The following is a 15,731-nucleotide window of genomic DNA, read 5'->3' on the forward strand; positions in this document are numbered from 1 at the left end:
GTCTGACAGAGAAGACTAATGGAGATGGTGTCTCTTTCTCTTTCTCTCTGTCCTTTTTTCTTTGTGAGCATGTACACCAGTTCTTCTGTGTGTGTGTGTGTGTGTGCGGATGCGTGTGTGTGTGTATGTGACCGTGTGTATCTGCAGTTTACATGTGGCCTGCCACTGTGTGTGTGTGTGTTTGTGTGACTTAGTGTTTCTCTGTTTACTTTAGAGAACTGGCACAGCTGAATCGAGTGGCGTTTGCTGCACAGAAGCACGTGGCAAATGTCAAAAGTAGGGCCCTTGTCTCAATTACGTCGCTGCTTTTACAAGATGCTAAGTGTGCGCAGAGGGAGCCCACCGTCAGCCAGACGCAACCTATTTTTAGCGTGCCACGATGTTGCGATGTCGCAAGCTGAGGTGTGTTTAGAGAGGTTTGCCGTAATCGCCGAGACTTGGTCATACAACTCTGACACTAGATGAATGAGCACTGTTTGTAGGTGCACACACTAACTTTCTTTCACCATACATAACCTAAATGAAAGGATCTTTTTCCCTCATCCAGCTTCTCATTGGATTCAGGACCATGAGCCCATGGGCCGAGGTCTTGCTTACGCCCCGGGAAAATTGGCCCAAATTCGCAAAGGGTCTGAGGAGACAATTAAAATGAGATGAGATGACAGAGAATAAAATATTACAATGAATTATGAAACACAGCATTTGAACATCTGTGATGACAGTCTGGATGATTTGTTGAATCAGGCAAAACAGATCCATTAATCTTTTAATTACAGAATATTAGCATCTGTATTTGAGTGTGTGTGTGTGCGTGAGTGTACGCAAAGACAATTAAACACAAATTTCAGCCCAAGCTCACCTGACACTAAAAGTAAAGTAGCCTATATGTCAAGCCTATGATTATCTGGACAAGGCAAGCTAGTGACCAAATTTAATGAAAATATGAAATAGCAGGAGGTCCCCAATGTGTTAGTAGCAAAACACAGCTATGTGTAATGGAGTTATAGTGACTTGTTCACAGTTCCCATAAAACACACTGGAACTGGGTAAGAGGAGCCTTTTAGAACATGTGTTGTGTATCATTGCATCCAATGAAGGAACACAAAACTGACGTCCTCCGATTAATTTCCTTTGAATTTTAATTTTATACGTTAATTACGCAGCTGAAGTAAATAATTGGGTCTTCTCCTATTTTACTTGGCAAAAATATGATTGTTTTCTAGAAAATGCAATGACTAAATCATGAATTTGTTGCTATCAACAGATGAATGAGGGTAAGGTGTCCGTGCAGTGTAGATAAATAGAAACAGATGAAAGCGTAATTTCACATCATTAATACAGGGGATGGAAAGGTCCAGATGTGCTGAAGCCAGAGAAAATCCCCTTAACACTACCTTTCCCATACCCCCAAAGCATGGACAGATGTGTTTGTAAAAACCATTAGCACTTTTACGATGTAGTCAACATATTCTTGAGCCTGGACCGTATAAATCGCTCTGGAACAATATAAACCTTAGGCAGAGTGGAAATGTGGAAAACCGTGCTTTGGGCTAAACGCCAACTAATGTTGTTGTGAATGATATGGAAAGTTCAGAAAAGGTATTGGAAGTTGCGTTTAGACCGCAGGGACTAAATAATAACCAGCCATGTATGAGGGCAGATGACCTTTTGGTAACAATTTTCTCTCAATCTGTGGGTGGGGTGCGTTTGTGCAGAATTGGCATACAAAAACAAGCTAATGTGTGTTAACTATTGCCATTACCATCATACTTTGTAATGTTACACTGAAGTGACAGGATGCTCTGTGTTTACCGGTATACATGTATATCATTGAACTATTTCTCATTTATAGTGCCGTATGACATCGTCTGGCGTCATAACACTTATATGTCAGCTATCACTTATTGAGAGAGCAGACTTGCCCAGTGAGCTACAACTGACAAACGTTAAGACAGAAGCCAGATGCTCTGTGACTCGTCCTTCACACAAACACAGCCATACGCTGCGACAGGAAAAGCCAGCTGAAGACAGTGAACAGCCAGATGATGTGGAACCAACACTGCTACAGATGACAGGATCACGTTTCAAGGGGCAAAGCTCTGAGAAACAAGAGTAAACATCCTGTCTTGAGTGTGATGCAATGCTTGGTTTGATGAGTGGCACACTCCATCTAGCATCTCTTAAGTTGGCAGGAAGGAGAGACAAAGTACCAAATGCTCCTAAGTAGCTATATATTCCTTGCTGCGTTGAGGGATTTAAATCTGAACAGAGCCCGCAGTTCTTTTACTTGAGAGGCCAAAAGGGCTTATGAATCTGTTGGCTTATTGAATAATGCTCCTTGTATCTGCAAACGGCTGACACATTTCTCATCAAGTGCGCACAACACTGTACATAATATTAGAATATTTTGAGTGTTTGTGCCCTGTGCAAGAAAACAGTAGTTAATTAGGGTTCATTTTATGACTTATTAGAGTCCCTGTTTGCCTTAGTTTTTGAAATAAAATTCTCAAGATGGGGAAAATGGGCATCAGGGCAAACTGATGATTTCACTGCTGAAGTTCTTGGTGTTCTTTTTTTTTTTTTTTTTTAAGAGAGAAATGAAGAATGAAAAAAAAAGAAAGAGAAAAAATGGCAGGTAGGCCTTTTCTGTAGCCATTACATGTTGGCCTAACTATTTGCAGGTGTGACATAATTATTCTATAATGACATCTGGCAGGTGCTGTTGTTTGGAGGGGTGAGAGAAATGTATCCATCTGGTTTATGACCCTGTGTTGGTCAAAGTCAAGGTTGGAATTGGCAGCCATATAGAAAGTTAGCACCAAAAAAGTATTTCCATTGCAGTGCAAAGAGAAGATGCTCACTCAGTAACATAAAACCAGCTTTTTGAAGCAATGGAATTACTGAACAGATACTACATGTTAACTATGGAAACTAATGATGGAGTGCTACTTTAGCTGTTTCCTATTCTGATGATGAACTTTTCCCCAAAAAAATCTTTGAAAAACAAAGAAAAAAACAAACGAAAAGCCCTCAAAAGGTACATCTATAAAACATATTTGTCTAATCAGTGGTCGTGTAGTAAAATGATCTGTTTCTTTCTTAGAAACACATCCTTCACTTTGCAGAGATCATAATGCCATGGAATTCTCGGGAGAAGTTGAATATGAATGTTAAATATTTTTGGATTGCAAAGTGAATTATCCTAAGCATGAAGGAATCTTCATGTTTCACATGTAGGCTATATATGCTGACGTTCAGAGCACGGAAATAACGGGCTAGTACGAGGAAATCCGCGCATGTTGAAAACAAGAAAAACACTACGTAAAATGTGAAATGAACACGCTGGGGTAACACTGTTCATACAAGTCATTTACTTTCACTCTCTTGTCTATTTATTTATTGTGGTCATTTCTGTCTTTCCTTACCTCAACCACGTCAAATACGTCACTGAGAGTAGACCGTCGACATTACCATGTTACTACGCATGTGCGGAGGTATGACGTGGTCTGATTTCAAACTAGGCGGCGGGTAGACTGGAAAAAATACTAAACAGCCAGATATCGTGTGCCGTTTAAAACAACACTTTGAAAACATGTCAAGCACGCTAAAGGGGATTACTCTGAAGGGCAGCGCAGAACTCGTTGCGGAGTTCTTCTGTAAGTGCGCAAGTTGATGATTTGGGCCGTTTATTTACATTGGACGCATTTTGAAGATTTGTGTGGAGCACAAGGAGTTGCATTGAGAAGCTAACATGAGCTAGCCCATATCCTGTAGCACTGACAGGTTATTGTTAAGTGGTTTGGCATAACTAAGTACTCTCGCCCTTTCATTTTCTTTTACTGACAGCAATCGTCGACTTAGGAGGTAGTTAAAGTCATGTTATGTCGCTACAATTCCCCCTACGGAGTTCTCAATTGCATTTGTAGTAAGGGTAGCCATGCTTACTCATGTGCGTTAGCCGTTAGCACGGCCGACGTAAGTTAACCTAAACAAGGTTAACTGCTTAAACCAATTTGGTTAAGATAGCCAATGAACGTTTCCTAATTTTAGGAGAGTACCTAACAGAGTATGAATATATGGTATGGCAAAAGCGTTAATACGTTTAACGGTTACCGACACTTGCTAGCTAGCCAGTATTTGCAGAGGCATGTTACAGTGGCAGGAATCGTACTATTCTGGAATTTTTAGATATATTTTTCTTAGTGCATTTATTTTACATCAAGTTAATATGAAAATACTTTTCATGCGGGACCTGTTGTAAACATTTAATAGTGTCAAAAGCTGGCCTGCAATTTTCAGTATGTTCGCTAAGCATGAAGAAATGAAGAACCCCTACACGCTTATTTCACAAGTAACACGCGTTGTTCTTTGTTCCAGCATTTGGCATCAACAGTATCTTATACCAGAGAGGAATCTACCCTCCAGAGACGTTCACTCGAGTGACGCAGTATGACTTAAGTCTTCAGCTCACCACCGACCCCAAGCTGAAGAATTACCTGAGTAACGTAGTGTCACAGCTCAAAGGTAGGCCCTCACAGAGAAAGTGCTGACTGTACCTTAGTGCATGTGACATATTAACTGTTGCACTGATGATTAAAAAAAGAAAAAAAAATGTGTTGAGGAATTAAAGCAGACCAACCCCACAATCCAGGGGTCTCCTTGACAAATTTACAGTACTTAAAATGCCATTACAGTTGTACATTTTATCACTCCAATGTTTTTATAGATTGATTTTGTCCTCTTCTGGTATCTTCCAGTGTGGTAATTCAGTGTGTCTGTGATATGTGATTTTGCAGAATGGCTGTTTGACTGCACCGTACAGAAGCTGGTGGTTGTTATCACGTGTCTAGAGACGAACGAGGTTCTGGAGAGGTGGCAGTTTGATATCGAGTGTGACAAGACAGCCAAGGAGAGCAGGTAATTCACTGGCCTATGAGCAGCATAACCCAGATTGACACATCATTTTAATGGATGGTTAACCTTTATCTCACATCTGTACCTAATGTTAGGACTTATCTCTAGCATGTGACCTCTACTGCGACAATGCAGTGACTGGGCTGTTTGATGTTAATGTAACATGATCGAATATTGTGGTGTTTCACCCCCAGAGAGCGGGGGGGGGGTTGTAGTATTAGAGAGCCAGAGCTTGTGATGTTGATTTCTTGTGTTTTTACAGTGCTCCCAGGGAGATGTCTATGAAAGCCATTCAACAAGAGATCCGCTCAGTCATCAGACAGATAACCGCCACTGTCACCTTCTTACCCTTACTGGAGACTGCCTGTGAGTGCACTTTGTCTTTCAGAGAGAGAGCGAGACACATCCTGCAGGAAGTGTAGCTGTGTCTAATTTGCTATTAGTCTGAAAACACCAGGGGAAGATAAAAAATATTTGTCACACCAGGCCTCAGTGTGTATTTTGGAGGAAAAAAGGTCACTTTGATCACAGCCTTTATTCTTTCCGCAGGTGCGTTTGATCTCCTCATCTACACCGACAAGGACCTTGAGGTCCCTGAGAAGTGGGAGGAGTCAGGTCCTCAGATGATTGACCAGTCAGAGGAAGTCAGACTGCGTTCTTTCACCACCTCCATTCATAAGGTCAGCAGCATGGTGGCCTACAAGAGAATGGACTCTATGTAACTGAGCTGTTTTTGTGTTTGTCTATGACCTGTCTGCTGTAAATATTTGTAAAGTCTTTGTGTTTTTCGCAACCTAGTGATTTTTAGAAAAAAAAAGTTCCCTCAAAAGCAATAAATGTATTCCCTGTCTAAAAGAACTGTTTCCTCAAAATATTTATTATATGTGTAATCATTGTGTCGACAGTGGTGGGTCAGTAGGGGGCGACAAAGGGTTTTCACAGTAACAAAACCACACAAGACCTTAACAGTAATGTTCTATAGGTGGCAACTAAGACTTTTTGCGAAGTACTGCCTCAAAACTATTGCCAAGAGATACACAAGGTTTTAAACTGTTCTGATAAACTGTTGATCACTAAAGACTAGACTGATGCAGATTTGACAGTTTCTAACTAAGCTTTGTCTAAGCACAGTGTATATGATGTCATCTTTCCAACACATAGTGAACCTTAGCTGTTTGTGTCTTGAGTTTTTTTTTTTCCCTCAAGATAAATAATCCTGTATTGCAAGTGATGATCCATCAGGTTTTGAAGAATTTCTCATGAAGTCCAAAATAATGACAGTTCGCATATATCATGGAGCTCACAGAATAAAAAATGTACTTTGTGACTGACCAATGCACTGTGCAGAATTAAGCCTAACATTACACAAATCAGAAAACTGGCTATTAGAATGCCAGCGGTGACGTTTGTACCACTGGGAATTCAGATTGCAAAGAAGCATAAAAAACACTGTAAGAAAAAGTAAACATCACACCACTTTTTAGAAAAGGAATTCTTTTATTGGATGAAAGTGTGCACTAGCAACACAGTGTTCAAAATGTCTGGAAAAGGGAGAGTGATTTTTTTTTTCTTTTTTTGGGGCGGGGGGGTTCTTTTTCCTTTTAATTCTTCACGGAGGCTGAGCATCCTCCCCGTACAAAACCTATACATTTACAGTAACCGTCAAGAACAAGACCTATATCATTTACAAAGAAATGCTTTTGATGGTGACAAGCCTTTGATCAGAGTGCGCAGATCTCCCAGTGAAGAACACTATTGCTTGCTTATGCTAGAACAGATTCAGATTGCTGACACAGCTTAAAAGAGACATTCAGTACTGAAGTACAGTGATTGGATTATAGCTAAGACATATGAAAGTGCTGACTTTCGTTTTGAAGTCATACACATATTCAGTTTTGAGGGGACAATCTTGTGCATGTTTCGAGGGAGAGGAATAATCGCGGTGGAATGATAGCATTGTGTTAGCGCAATGCTAGCACAGCGAACGTCTTTGCTTAGACAAGAATAAACCTGTGCAAGTCTTTTTGAAACAACTACAGTGGTATTGAGTGATGTGCCACGTTATTAAAGACCAAACTGGCTCAGTTTTGACACTTTTGAACTCAGCTTTGTGTAAGTACAAAGTATATGATGTTATCTCTCCAACAAGTGGCTGAAGGTCTTCATAGTATTTTTTTTGAAAAAAATGCAAAGCTTTGTGAATGTTTAAGTAAATAAAAAGGGGAAGTCATTTTCCAATATCCAACCTAGTTTCACAAATCTACTCTCAATTATTTGATTTATTCTCTTCCTGTGGCTTTGATGCATTCATCAAGAAAGATTCAAGTTATTTTCGGTGGCAAGGCCAAATACAAGGCTTCATAAATAATCGGAAACAGGAATAGAACATTCTAGAAGAAAAAAAAACCCCTGCTTTGAACAGTTTATTTACAGACTTCAAAGGGCTTTGTGCCCCCGTCTTGATGGGCACATTGAAAAACAGACATGAAAGGGGGACACCTGCTGGACTGATCAGCATGGAGAGCGGAGCAGGAGGCGTCAGACACCAGTCCTTGTTTGAACTGAGCGTGTGCGACTGAGCCGGAAGGCAGTGAAATCTGTTCAGACCGCGGCAAAAAAAAAAAGGGCCTGGGGTCCTATCTTTGGCTCCTAGGATCCTGTGTTGAGTTGGTCACATTGTACGTTATGGAGAACTTAATACAGCACACGTAGACAATACACAGATGGTGCTTTGAAACTTGTGTGAAGTGTGCATTGAGAGTCAGTGAGTGATGTGTGAGGGTTTACGATGTCACGTGATTTCAAGTCAAATGATATATTTTTGGTGCTTGTTGATTGCACCAGAGAAAACCCCAAACATCATCTATGAACGCAAAATTGCTTTTTTTATGGTTTATGTGTGTCTAACGAACGCTTCATGAGTACAGTGCAATGTGACCAAAACTTTCACACAGTAAAGTATCTTTATCTACATATAGAACAAGTAAACTTGTGGACTTTTTTGTTTTTCTTTTTTTTTAAAAAAAAAGACACTACATCCCCACTAAATGAAACTGACTTGTATAAAGTTAATAAATATGCAAAAAAAAAAAAAAAAAAGATGTGTGGAAATGGTAAGACAAAATGTTTTCAAGACGAAACAGTCTCCCATACCTTTTCTTAGCAAGTGGATATGTCACTTAGCAACTGTTTATACAGTATTATTAGCCTACTGGTGTAGAATAGCTTCATGTGAAACACAGAATAAATAACTTTTCTTCTCGTGCTTTTGTCTCCATTTGGTGTTACAGTGAGTGAGTTACACAAAAAAAAGGAAAAACAAATTGTAAAAAATTAAAAACACTACAGTAATAAACTTAGCTTAGTGTCAATGCCACCTCAAGGAGGTTGTGGAGGCTACTTAGTGACTTTAGATAAAAACATAACAGTCCCTGTCTTGATCCTCTTACATAGTTCCTCCTTCTCATCTTCTTTTCTTTAAAAAGCACTGATGTCTAAAACACATGAATAAGTCAAAGCAAACGGCGGCCGTCCTATCCACGTTAGCTTTTGACCGTCCAGATGCGTTATGGTCAGTGCTCTTTGAGTGAAGAAGCCGTTTGAGCGTACTGATGATTGAATGCGGTGGTGTCATCTGTCTCGTTACAGTGCTCTGTTGACCATGCTCCTGTCCTCTCCCTGCTCCGCAAGTAGCTTCCAATTTTGCCTGTTCTTCCTGCATCCCTCCAGCAGAGGAGAACAGTGCTCTGACATACTGGCCAGTGTCTGAGAGAGAAAGAGGGAGAGAAGGCAGTGACTTTTTTTTTTTCTTGGGATGTTACTTATTAATGAACAGACCTACTTTGGAAAAGATTGTCTACAGATAGAGTAGCTAGAATACTGGTGTGACTAGTAAAAACTGGAGTAACTTCATTTCGTTTTAGTTCAAACAGCACCAAAAGGCTTTTACTCCACGGACATAAATGTGTATAAAACAGAAAACAACAACAATAACAGCAAGACTTGAAATAAAAACCTTATAAATACTCTACAAATACCGGTAGAAAAAAAAAGGATGCAAGTTTTAGAGAGAGAAACTTTTTGTACCTCGTACAACTGCGTGCAAATAGCGTCAATAAATGACACCTGCATGCTTGGGATCTTATCCCGTTTTTCCCGGTTCATCAGGTCCTAAAAGAGTAAACAGATGGTGTATCAAAGACACAATCATCTTGCCAAAACAAACTGTTGTTTCATTTTAGACTCTAATAAACATTTGGCAGCAGCTGGGCTGATCAACTGTGAAGAAACGTGAAGAAAGCCAATAGCCTGAGAAATGGATAGAGGTCAGTCTAAGATTCAAAAGAAAGCAATCATTGTACTGGCCTCTGAAAGTCCTATTGATTGGTCTCAGCCAAAAACGACGACATTTGGCTCTTACATAAACTCAATCCGTGATCTCATCCTTGTCTTCTCATTTTATTCTTACAGGAATAAGATGCAAAGTGATCTTACGATTGGTTCGATGTTCAGTTCCCGCCTCTCTTTGTCACCCTGTTCGAAGAACTCTGTAGCGACTAGCTCAGCTACCTGTGGGAAGACATAAAGAGAGAAATGAGAGAAGATGCAGAAGCATGTTGTTCACTCATACATGTTCACACCATCACTTGGCTTCTGAACTTATCGATATTCACTTAAGAGTTTCATCTGACTCAGCACACATCATAAGCTGACCAAAAGTTTAGACGTGCTCATTTGTCAAAAGTTTCAGTGACCGCAGTTTCCGTGGAGACTTTGGAGGCTACGTCATATCTTTTCCAGTTATACATCTTTGCTTATTCTTCATTCTCCTCTGTCTCTCGTCTTATAATGACAGAAGTAAGGTGTCAAACAGTTGACAGGAAGTTTGATTTGATCTCCGCCTGTATTCTAATCCCCCTCCCCCCACAACCTCTCTAGACTAACACTGATGAGGATGAGGATGAGGATGGCCCTGGCTGTGCTAACTTCAGCTCTCCTCAATATTAACCTTCCTCTTCCAAATCGGTAAAGAATCGCCCATTAGCTTAGCGGATGCTAACTTGTATCATTTTTCTTTGTTTCAGCTGAATGCTGCCCATGTAGAAATGTCTTTCGTTTCTTTGTTTTGATGCACTAATGTCTAATCTACCTAGATGCATTCAAAAGTGTTAGTTTGTGACCGTCATCACACTGAGTCAAGAGTTAATGATAAATGGAGCGATGATGGATCGATTAGCTGAGCAAACTCTGTAGTGGTTAGAAGTCGTCTTTTTTACGGTGGATAAATAGGACATGACAGCTCCTCCTAATCAGAGGCACAGAAAGCTGGCAGCAATCTGCTCTCATACTCTTGATTACAGAACAGTAATCAACCGTGTGTTTTGTGTGTGTGTGTGTGTGCACAAGTGTCTACATGTGTGATTTTTGCTTTGGCTGACGTCATGCCCTCAAAGAGAGAGAGAGAGGGAGAGAGAGAGAGGGGGGGGGGGGGGGGGGAGAGAGAGAGAGAGAGAGAGAGAGAGAGAGAGAGAGAGAGGGAGAGAAAGCACTGATTTGCTTTACGACAGCGGAGGATGAAGTCACACTTAAACAACAGCAGTGACTGCTGCAGGTCAAGAGGTCCGGAGTGTTGTGTAAGATTATGCCACATGTTTTGAAGTCAAGCTGACAAGAGCTCAGCTGTTCATCCAACCTTTGCTAATGAGCAGCCAGATTTCTAATCAGTGAGTGGAAAAAATGAGTGAGTGTGAGAGGGAGAGAGAGAGAGAGAGAGAGAGAGAAAGAATCAGGTAGAAGTGGGAAAGTAGGACGACATAGCAGGTCGAGTGAAGTGTGAGTTGGGTGTGTGAAAAACAATAATTAAAAAAAAAAAAAAACTGCCAGTTTGAAAGTGCTTTACCTTTAGTAGGCTGTTAAAAGTGCCCACACAGTAGTGACAGCGGAATTGCAAAGCCTTGTCAAAATACTTTATGACAGTCGCAGAATGCACTTAAAAACCCATTCGCAGAGAATGAGACAACAAATTACTGGTCAATTTATGCTCTTTTTAACGTCATAATGTACTTTTTTTCTTTAGAGAAATTACGCATTTTCACAATAATCAGGATTCAGTCATTGTTATGAGTGGACATGTTTCTGTACCTGTGATGTAACAGTGGCATGAATTGGGCTGTCATGTTGTTAAACTGACTGCTGAAATTTTCTCTTTTTTTTTTTCTTTTTGGGTGGAACGGTTTGAGTGTTAGACTCACCCTCTTCTGAACGGGCCATGGTTTGGTTATTGCCGAGATATCACACGCAGTCATCAGCATAGACCTAAACAGGCCATAAAAAAATCACAACCAAGTCATAAACTGTACCAAAGCTATTTAAAAAAAATCACATAGATCTACAATAAAACAAAAAAAGCAAACGATTTCTAAGGATTCAATAAAAACGCCAGTGAAGTCTATCAGCATAAATCTTATGTTACCGCGTCTGAAACGCGGCAGTGAACTCGTTGGATTTCCTAGAAATGTGCTATGGATGGGTTTCGTCTGGACTCACCTTAGCAGCTCGCGATGATAGTCATCCTCCCACACAAACTGATTGTTTTTGGCCAATTCAAAGAACTCGCCTCTTTTCCTGGGGAGGGGAGAAACTGAATTAGCCTGTGGTCCACCTACACTCCAGCTTACCTGTTACATCTCAGAGAAGAGGGTGGGGGGTGTGGTGGGGGGGGGTGAGCAGGCTTAGAAGGAGAAGGAGGAATAAGAGGAGAGATCAACAGGCTCAGAAACAGGAGAAAATAGAAATAATAGAAGAAAGGAGAGCCCTGAAATAGACTAGAAGAGACACAGAAACGTATAAACTGAGAATACGTGAAAACTGAAAAAATTATGACCGACACTCATAACTGAAAACCGAAAACTGATATTTTTTACATTTCATTACGGTTTTACGTTAAGGTTTATGACGCACTTGTGAAACGGCGAAAAGATCAGAGTTGTAATGTACACCACTCAGCTCTCTGAGGAGCAACTGTTTAACCGGTACATTCACAACAAAACATGCAGTGGATCTTCTACAAACACACACCACTGGGATCAAGAGTATGGCAATACTCTATATGACATATATTATAAATAATGGTGATGCTTTGGTGGGACACAACAGCATTAATTGGCTGTTATTATTAAGATGGATAATGGGAATAATGGATAAATACAAACATGCTCATATAATCACTTGAAAGCCATGTGAAGACAGTCATGAATACTTAAGGACAGAATTATCTCACAGTTCCAATCTTGGGGATTCACATGAGTGCAAATTTTAGTCTGTATGCATCTGATTCAATCCAGTAAGCACTAAGCCGTTGGTTAGATCAATCAGGCACGTTAATGAGGGGCTAGGAGAAAACTGTGTGGTTGGTCGAAAAGATTGCGATCGGAGTGCACTAATCCATGCTGTGCTTTATGCTGCGTCACCGGCTGATTCAAAAAATCCAAAGCATTCCCCCCTTCAATCATATGATAGGAAAATGGAGGAAAACTACTACAAAAGCTACACGTCTTTGTTACCTAGCACTACACTCTCAGGACTTTGATGGTTTGCTTTGCTTCCGAGAATGTCTGAATTCGGCACGCAAATCCCAAACAAAGATATGTCGGGCAAAAAAGAAAAAAAAAAAGTTTAAGTGATAAGTTAAAATTTGCATGTTGCTTTTTTCACCACCCCCTCTATTCTCGTCCCTGTTCCCCCTACTGAGGCACCTGTCCGTGACATTTGGTACATACTTCATGTAAAGGGCCAAGTCTGTCGCCAAAATAGCCTTCTCTATCATCTTCAGTGTCGCTTTATACTCGTCCAGGGAAAGGCTGCTCAGGATCTGATTGCCCTGTGGGATAAAAAAAAATAAAAAGAAATAAAAGAAAAGAGATATTGCTCTTGTTACCAATGACTGAACAAAGCACAGATCCCAGTGTGACTTAGTTCTGCTGAGCGGAACGACATGTAACGCTGTTTGAGATGAAAATAGAAGGAAAATACAAACCTCTGAAGGATTTATTTTTGTTTACGAAAACAGATGTTCAACTAGCATTTCAAAATGCTTGATAATATCCTTTTAAATAAGTTAAATTTGTTTCTTCCATATTAAAACACGAGAGACATATTCTGAGATCTACAACCAGTGCACAACATGCTAGGAAATGTCACTGGTTCGGCAGATGGAGTTTTGAAAAATTATTTCATAAAGTTTTTATAGCTGGAATCTCATATCTTATGAGAGTCTATTCACATTTTTTCCAGTAGACATTTTCTCATGGGCATGATGTAAGAGAAATCTATAAAAAGATTCCATGAGACACAACAATAGCTTTCTGGAACTCTGAGAAGTACTTTTAAAACAAAGTGTTAAACATGGTTACTACTATAAAACAATGCCTTTCAGAAAATACAATGGATACATGTTTAGTTCCTTCGAGAGTCAAATGTCGGTGAGAGTTTAATAAGGACGTTTATTGTTTTTCTTCATGAAGAAATATATCCCGCACAGAGATTATCCAGAATAATAAAAAAAAAAAATAAAGGATACCACATCCCTCCTGGCGATGATGCTATGGAACAGAAGTGAAATTTGGTTGCCATAGAAACAACAGTCCCAAAGTTTATATGGATGAATGACTGAACTAGCCTTTTATTGAATCAGTAAGTGAAGAATTAGTGCGACAATGTGTCTTTGTGTGTGAGTGTGTGTGTGTCTGTATCATTCAAAATGATCTGATTAGTTAATTGAAGGCATAATCGGTTTCCCAGATATTGTTAGACTTGAGCAGGCAAGAGACAATAAAGATACGTTTTTTTTGGCTCGAACAGAAATGAGATAATAAATACGAACTAAACATCGGGGTAAGTCAGTTTCACGACCATGTGAAACGCACACATCTGACAGAGGAAAAGCACAATGGACAGGTCAAGCCGCAGAGATACCACACAGGCACCGCATTTTACTGCATGTAATAAAAACGTCACAACTGAAACAGTACAACGTGGAGCGTTTTCCACAGCCCCTCTCCTGATCTAGCCCGTTGATTACGGAAAAGCAGGGCGAAAGTGCGTTAAAATGGCCCGAGTATAGATTTCACCATCTGTCTGGCATTAACGTTAATTACTTTTGTGCGCTCCTCACTTTAGAAACGAAGAAACACTTTGCTGAGAACGAAAGCACATCTGTTCGAAAGAGCATGTTCGTGATTTATTTGTGCGTTTTCTCCTCTTTACGGTGATTTGCCTCGGTATAACGATCCTTTAGACGTTTTTTGGTGCAACTAACCAGTTATTTAAGAGATGTACTCTATGATCACTGGAAACTGATTCCATGCATGAGTGTGTAACAAGAGAGTGGGATATTGAGAATTGTCAGTGAATTGATATGTGACTAAGCATGGGCGACTTACTGGACTGTTAAGGATCATGAGGCACTGGTCAAAGTGGTGATGCTCCATCGTGGAGTGGCAATACAGCTGAGCAAGTGGGTGCTCACTCCTAGACACACAAAAGAAGGTTAATCAGTCTACTTCTCTGTCTTTCTCCTTCTCTCTCTCTCTCTTCTCTCTCTCTCTCTCTCTCTCGCTCTCTAGCCCGTCATAAACACATAAAAGGCACACACAAACCTTTTTATGTAGGAGTTGTTGACACCTCTGTGGTCTAGATCGTGACTCAAAGTGGCAATCATTAAAGCCAAGATTTCCAAATCACTCAGATGATTCTGAAAAGCAGACAAACGTAAAAAGAGGCTATAAACACGAGGAAACTCACATTACTTTTCAATGCCACGTATTGGCCAACATTACTGACTGTACGCTACTGCATCACTGTCAGGTATATGAAAGATATAAAACTAAGATTACACCTTAATGATAAGACTAACTTGACTTCTTTCTTACATCAAAGGAAAAGAGGTGATTTCTTATCATGAAAAGATATTACAGAAAACACCAGCTAACTGCTTTGTAAACATTGTCCCAGAGTGACAGGCACCAAATTACTGCTTGTTAATAAACTGGGAGAATATTAGTTCATTATGACAACCACACAAGCTTGCACATTTACCGGCATCTGCTCGTATCTTAGCAACACTCGTAATTAGCCTGACGCTTAACTGCAGGACAGAAGCACTTCTTGCGTGGGCAGGAGAAAGGTAATTGTGTTAAAGAGCAGGACTGGGGTAAAATCAGAGCATCAACGCTATTAAGAGAAAAGGCTGTACTGACAGATTGTGACAACAAGACCATTCACAGTCACTAGTAAGAATTTAAACTGCTCTCATGAAAATGCTTTCGATGGTCCCAGGTGTGTTCGGAGAACTGAGACACTGAGTCAACGTTCTACTTGGATTACGAAGAACTGAGGACTTTTGGTGTGTGTGTGTGTGTGTGTGTGTGTGTGTGTGCTTGTGTATGTGTTTGTGTGTGTGTGTTTGTGTGTGTGTCTGTGTGTGTGTGTGTGTGTGCGTGTGTGTGTGTGTTTGTTTGTGTGCGTGTTTGTGTGTGTGTTTGTGTGTGTGTGTGGATGCGTGTGTGTATGTGCATGTGTGTGTGTGGGGGTGTGTGTATCTATTCTGCTTACTCCAGTTCTGAGTAAACCCACAGAGGACCATGGTCTGAGAAGCTCATACCGTCCCTTGTAATGTGTCTTTAATGAGGTGAAAACAAAACCGAGGGGTACTGCGAGGGTTTTATGCACAGATTTTGTTGACTGTGAAGTTTCCAGTCCTGTGATCTGATACCTGACAACTAAAAAAAAAAAAAAAAAACCCTATTAAGTTCGGACTG

At 40.3% G+C, this 15,731-nt stretch overlaps 2 protein-coding genes across 2 annotated transcripts in view; one reads left to right on the forward strand and one right to left on the reverse strand.

The window, feature by feature from the left end:
- Positions 1-3,592: 3,592 nt before the first annotated feature.
- Positions 3,593-5,636, forward strand: mad2l1 (MAD2 mitotic arrest deficient-like 1 (yeast)). The gene is made up of 5 exons (XM_030780863.1): positions 3,593-3,656; positions 4,378-4,524; positions 4,797-4,917; positions 5,177-5,280; positions 5,464-5,636. The coding sequence occupies exons 1-5, from the start codon at positions 3,593-3,595 to the stop codon at positions 5,634-5,636; spliced, it is 609 nt and encodes a 202-aa protein (XP_030636723.1).
- A 2,651-nt stretch (positions 5,637-8,287) lies between these two features.
- pde5ab (phosphodiesterase 5A, cGMP-specific, b) overlaps positions 8,288-15,731 on the reverse strand; it is a 29,292-nt gene continuing 21,848 nt past the window's right edge. Inside the window, exons 14-21 of the mRNA XM_030780514.1 lie at positions 14,571-14,665; positions 14,355-14,442; positions 12,693-12,793; positions 11,461-11,538; positions 11,166-11,229; positions 9,409-9,483; positions 9,001-9,084; positions 8,288-8,679 (exon numbers count right to left, since the gene is read on the reverse strand). Coding sequence (XP_030636374.1) covers positions 8,557-8,679; positions 9,001-9,084; positions 9,409-9,483; positions 11,166-11,229; positions 11,461-11,538; positions 12,693-12,793; positions 14,355-14,442; positions 14,571-14,665 — 708 coding nt within the window. The 3' untranslated portion in view covers positions 8,288-8,556. The remainder of the gene's footprint in view (positions 8,680-9,000; positions 9,085-9,408; positions 9,484-11,165; positions 11,230-11,460; positions 11,539-12,692; positions 12,794-14,354; positions 14,443-14,570; positions 14,666-15,731) is intronic.

The sequence above is a fragment of the Chanos chanos genome, chromosome 7, assembly GCF_902362185.1.
Source record: "Chanos chanos chromosome 7, fChaCha1.1, whole genome shotgun sequence".
Classification (NCBI taxonomy): Eukaryota; Metazoa; Chordata; class Actinopteri; order Gonorynchiformes; family Chanidae; genus Chanos; species Chanos chanos.

Coding starts and splice junctions, on each gene's coding strand:
- mad2l1 (XM_030780863.1), top strand. CDS start 3,593: ATGTCAAGCACGCTAAAGGGGATTACTCTGAAGGGCAGCGCAGAACTC. Junction 4,918..5,176: donor AAGACAGCCAAGGAGAGCAG/GTAATTCACTGG, acceptor GTGTTTTTACAG/TGCTCCCAGGGAGATGTCTA. Junction 5,281..5,463: donor ACCCTTACTGGAGACTGCCT/GTGAGTGCACTT, acceptor TTCTTTCCGCAG/GTGCGTTTGATCTCCTCATC.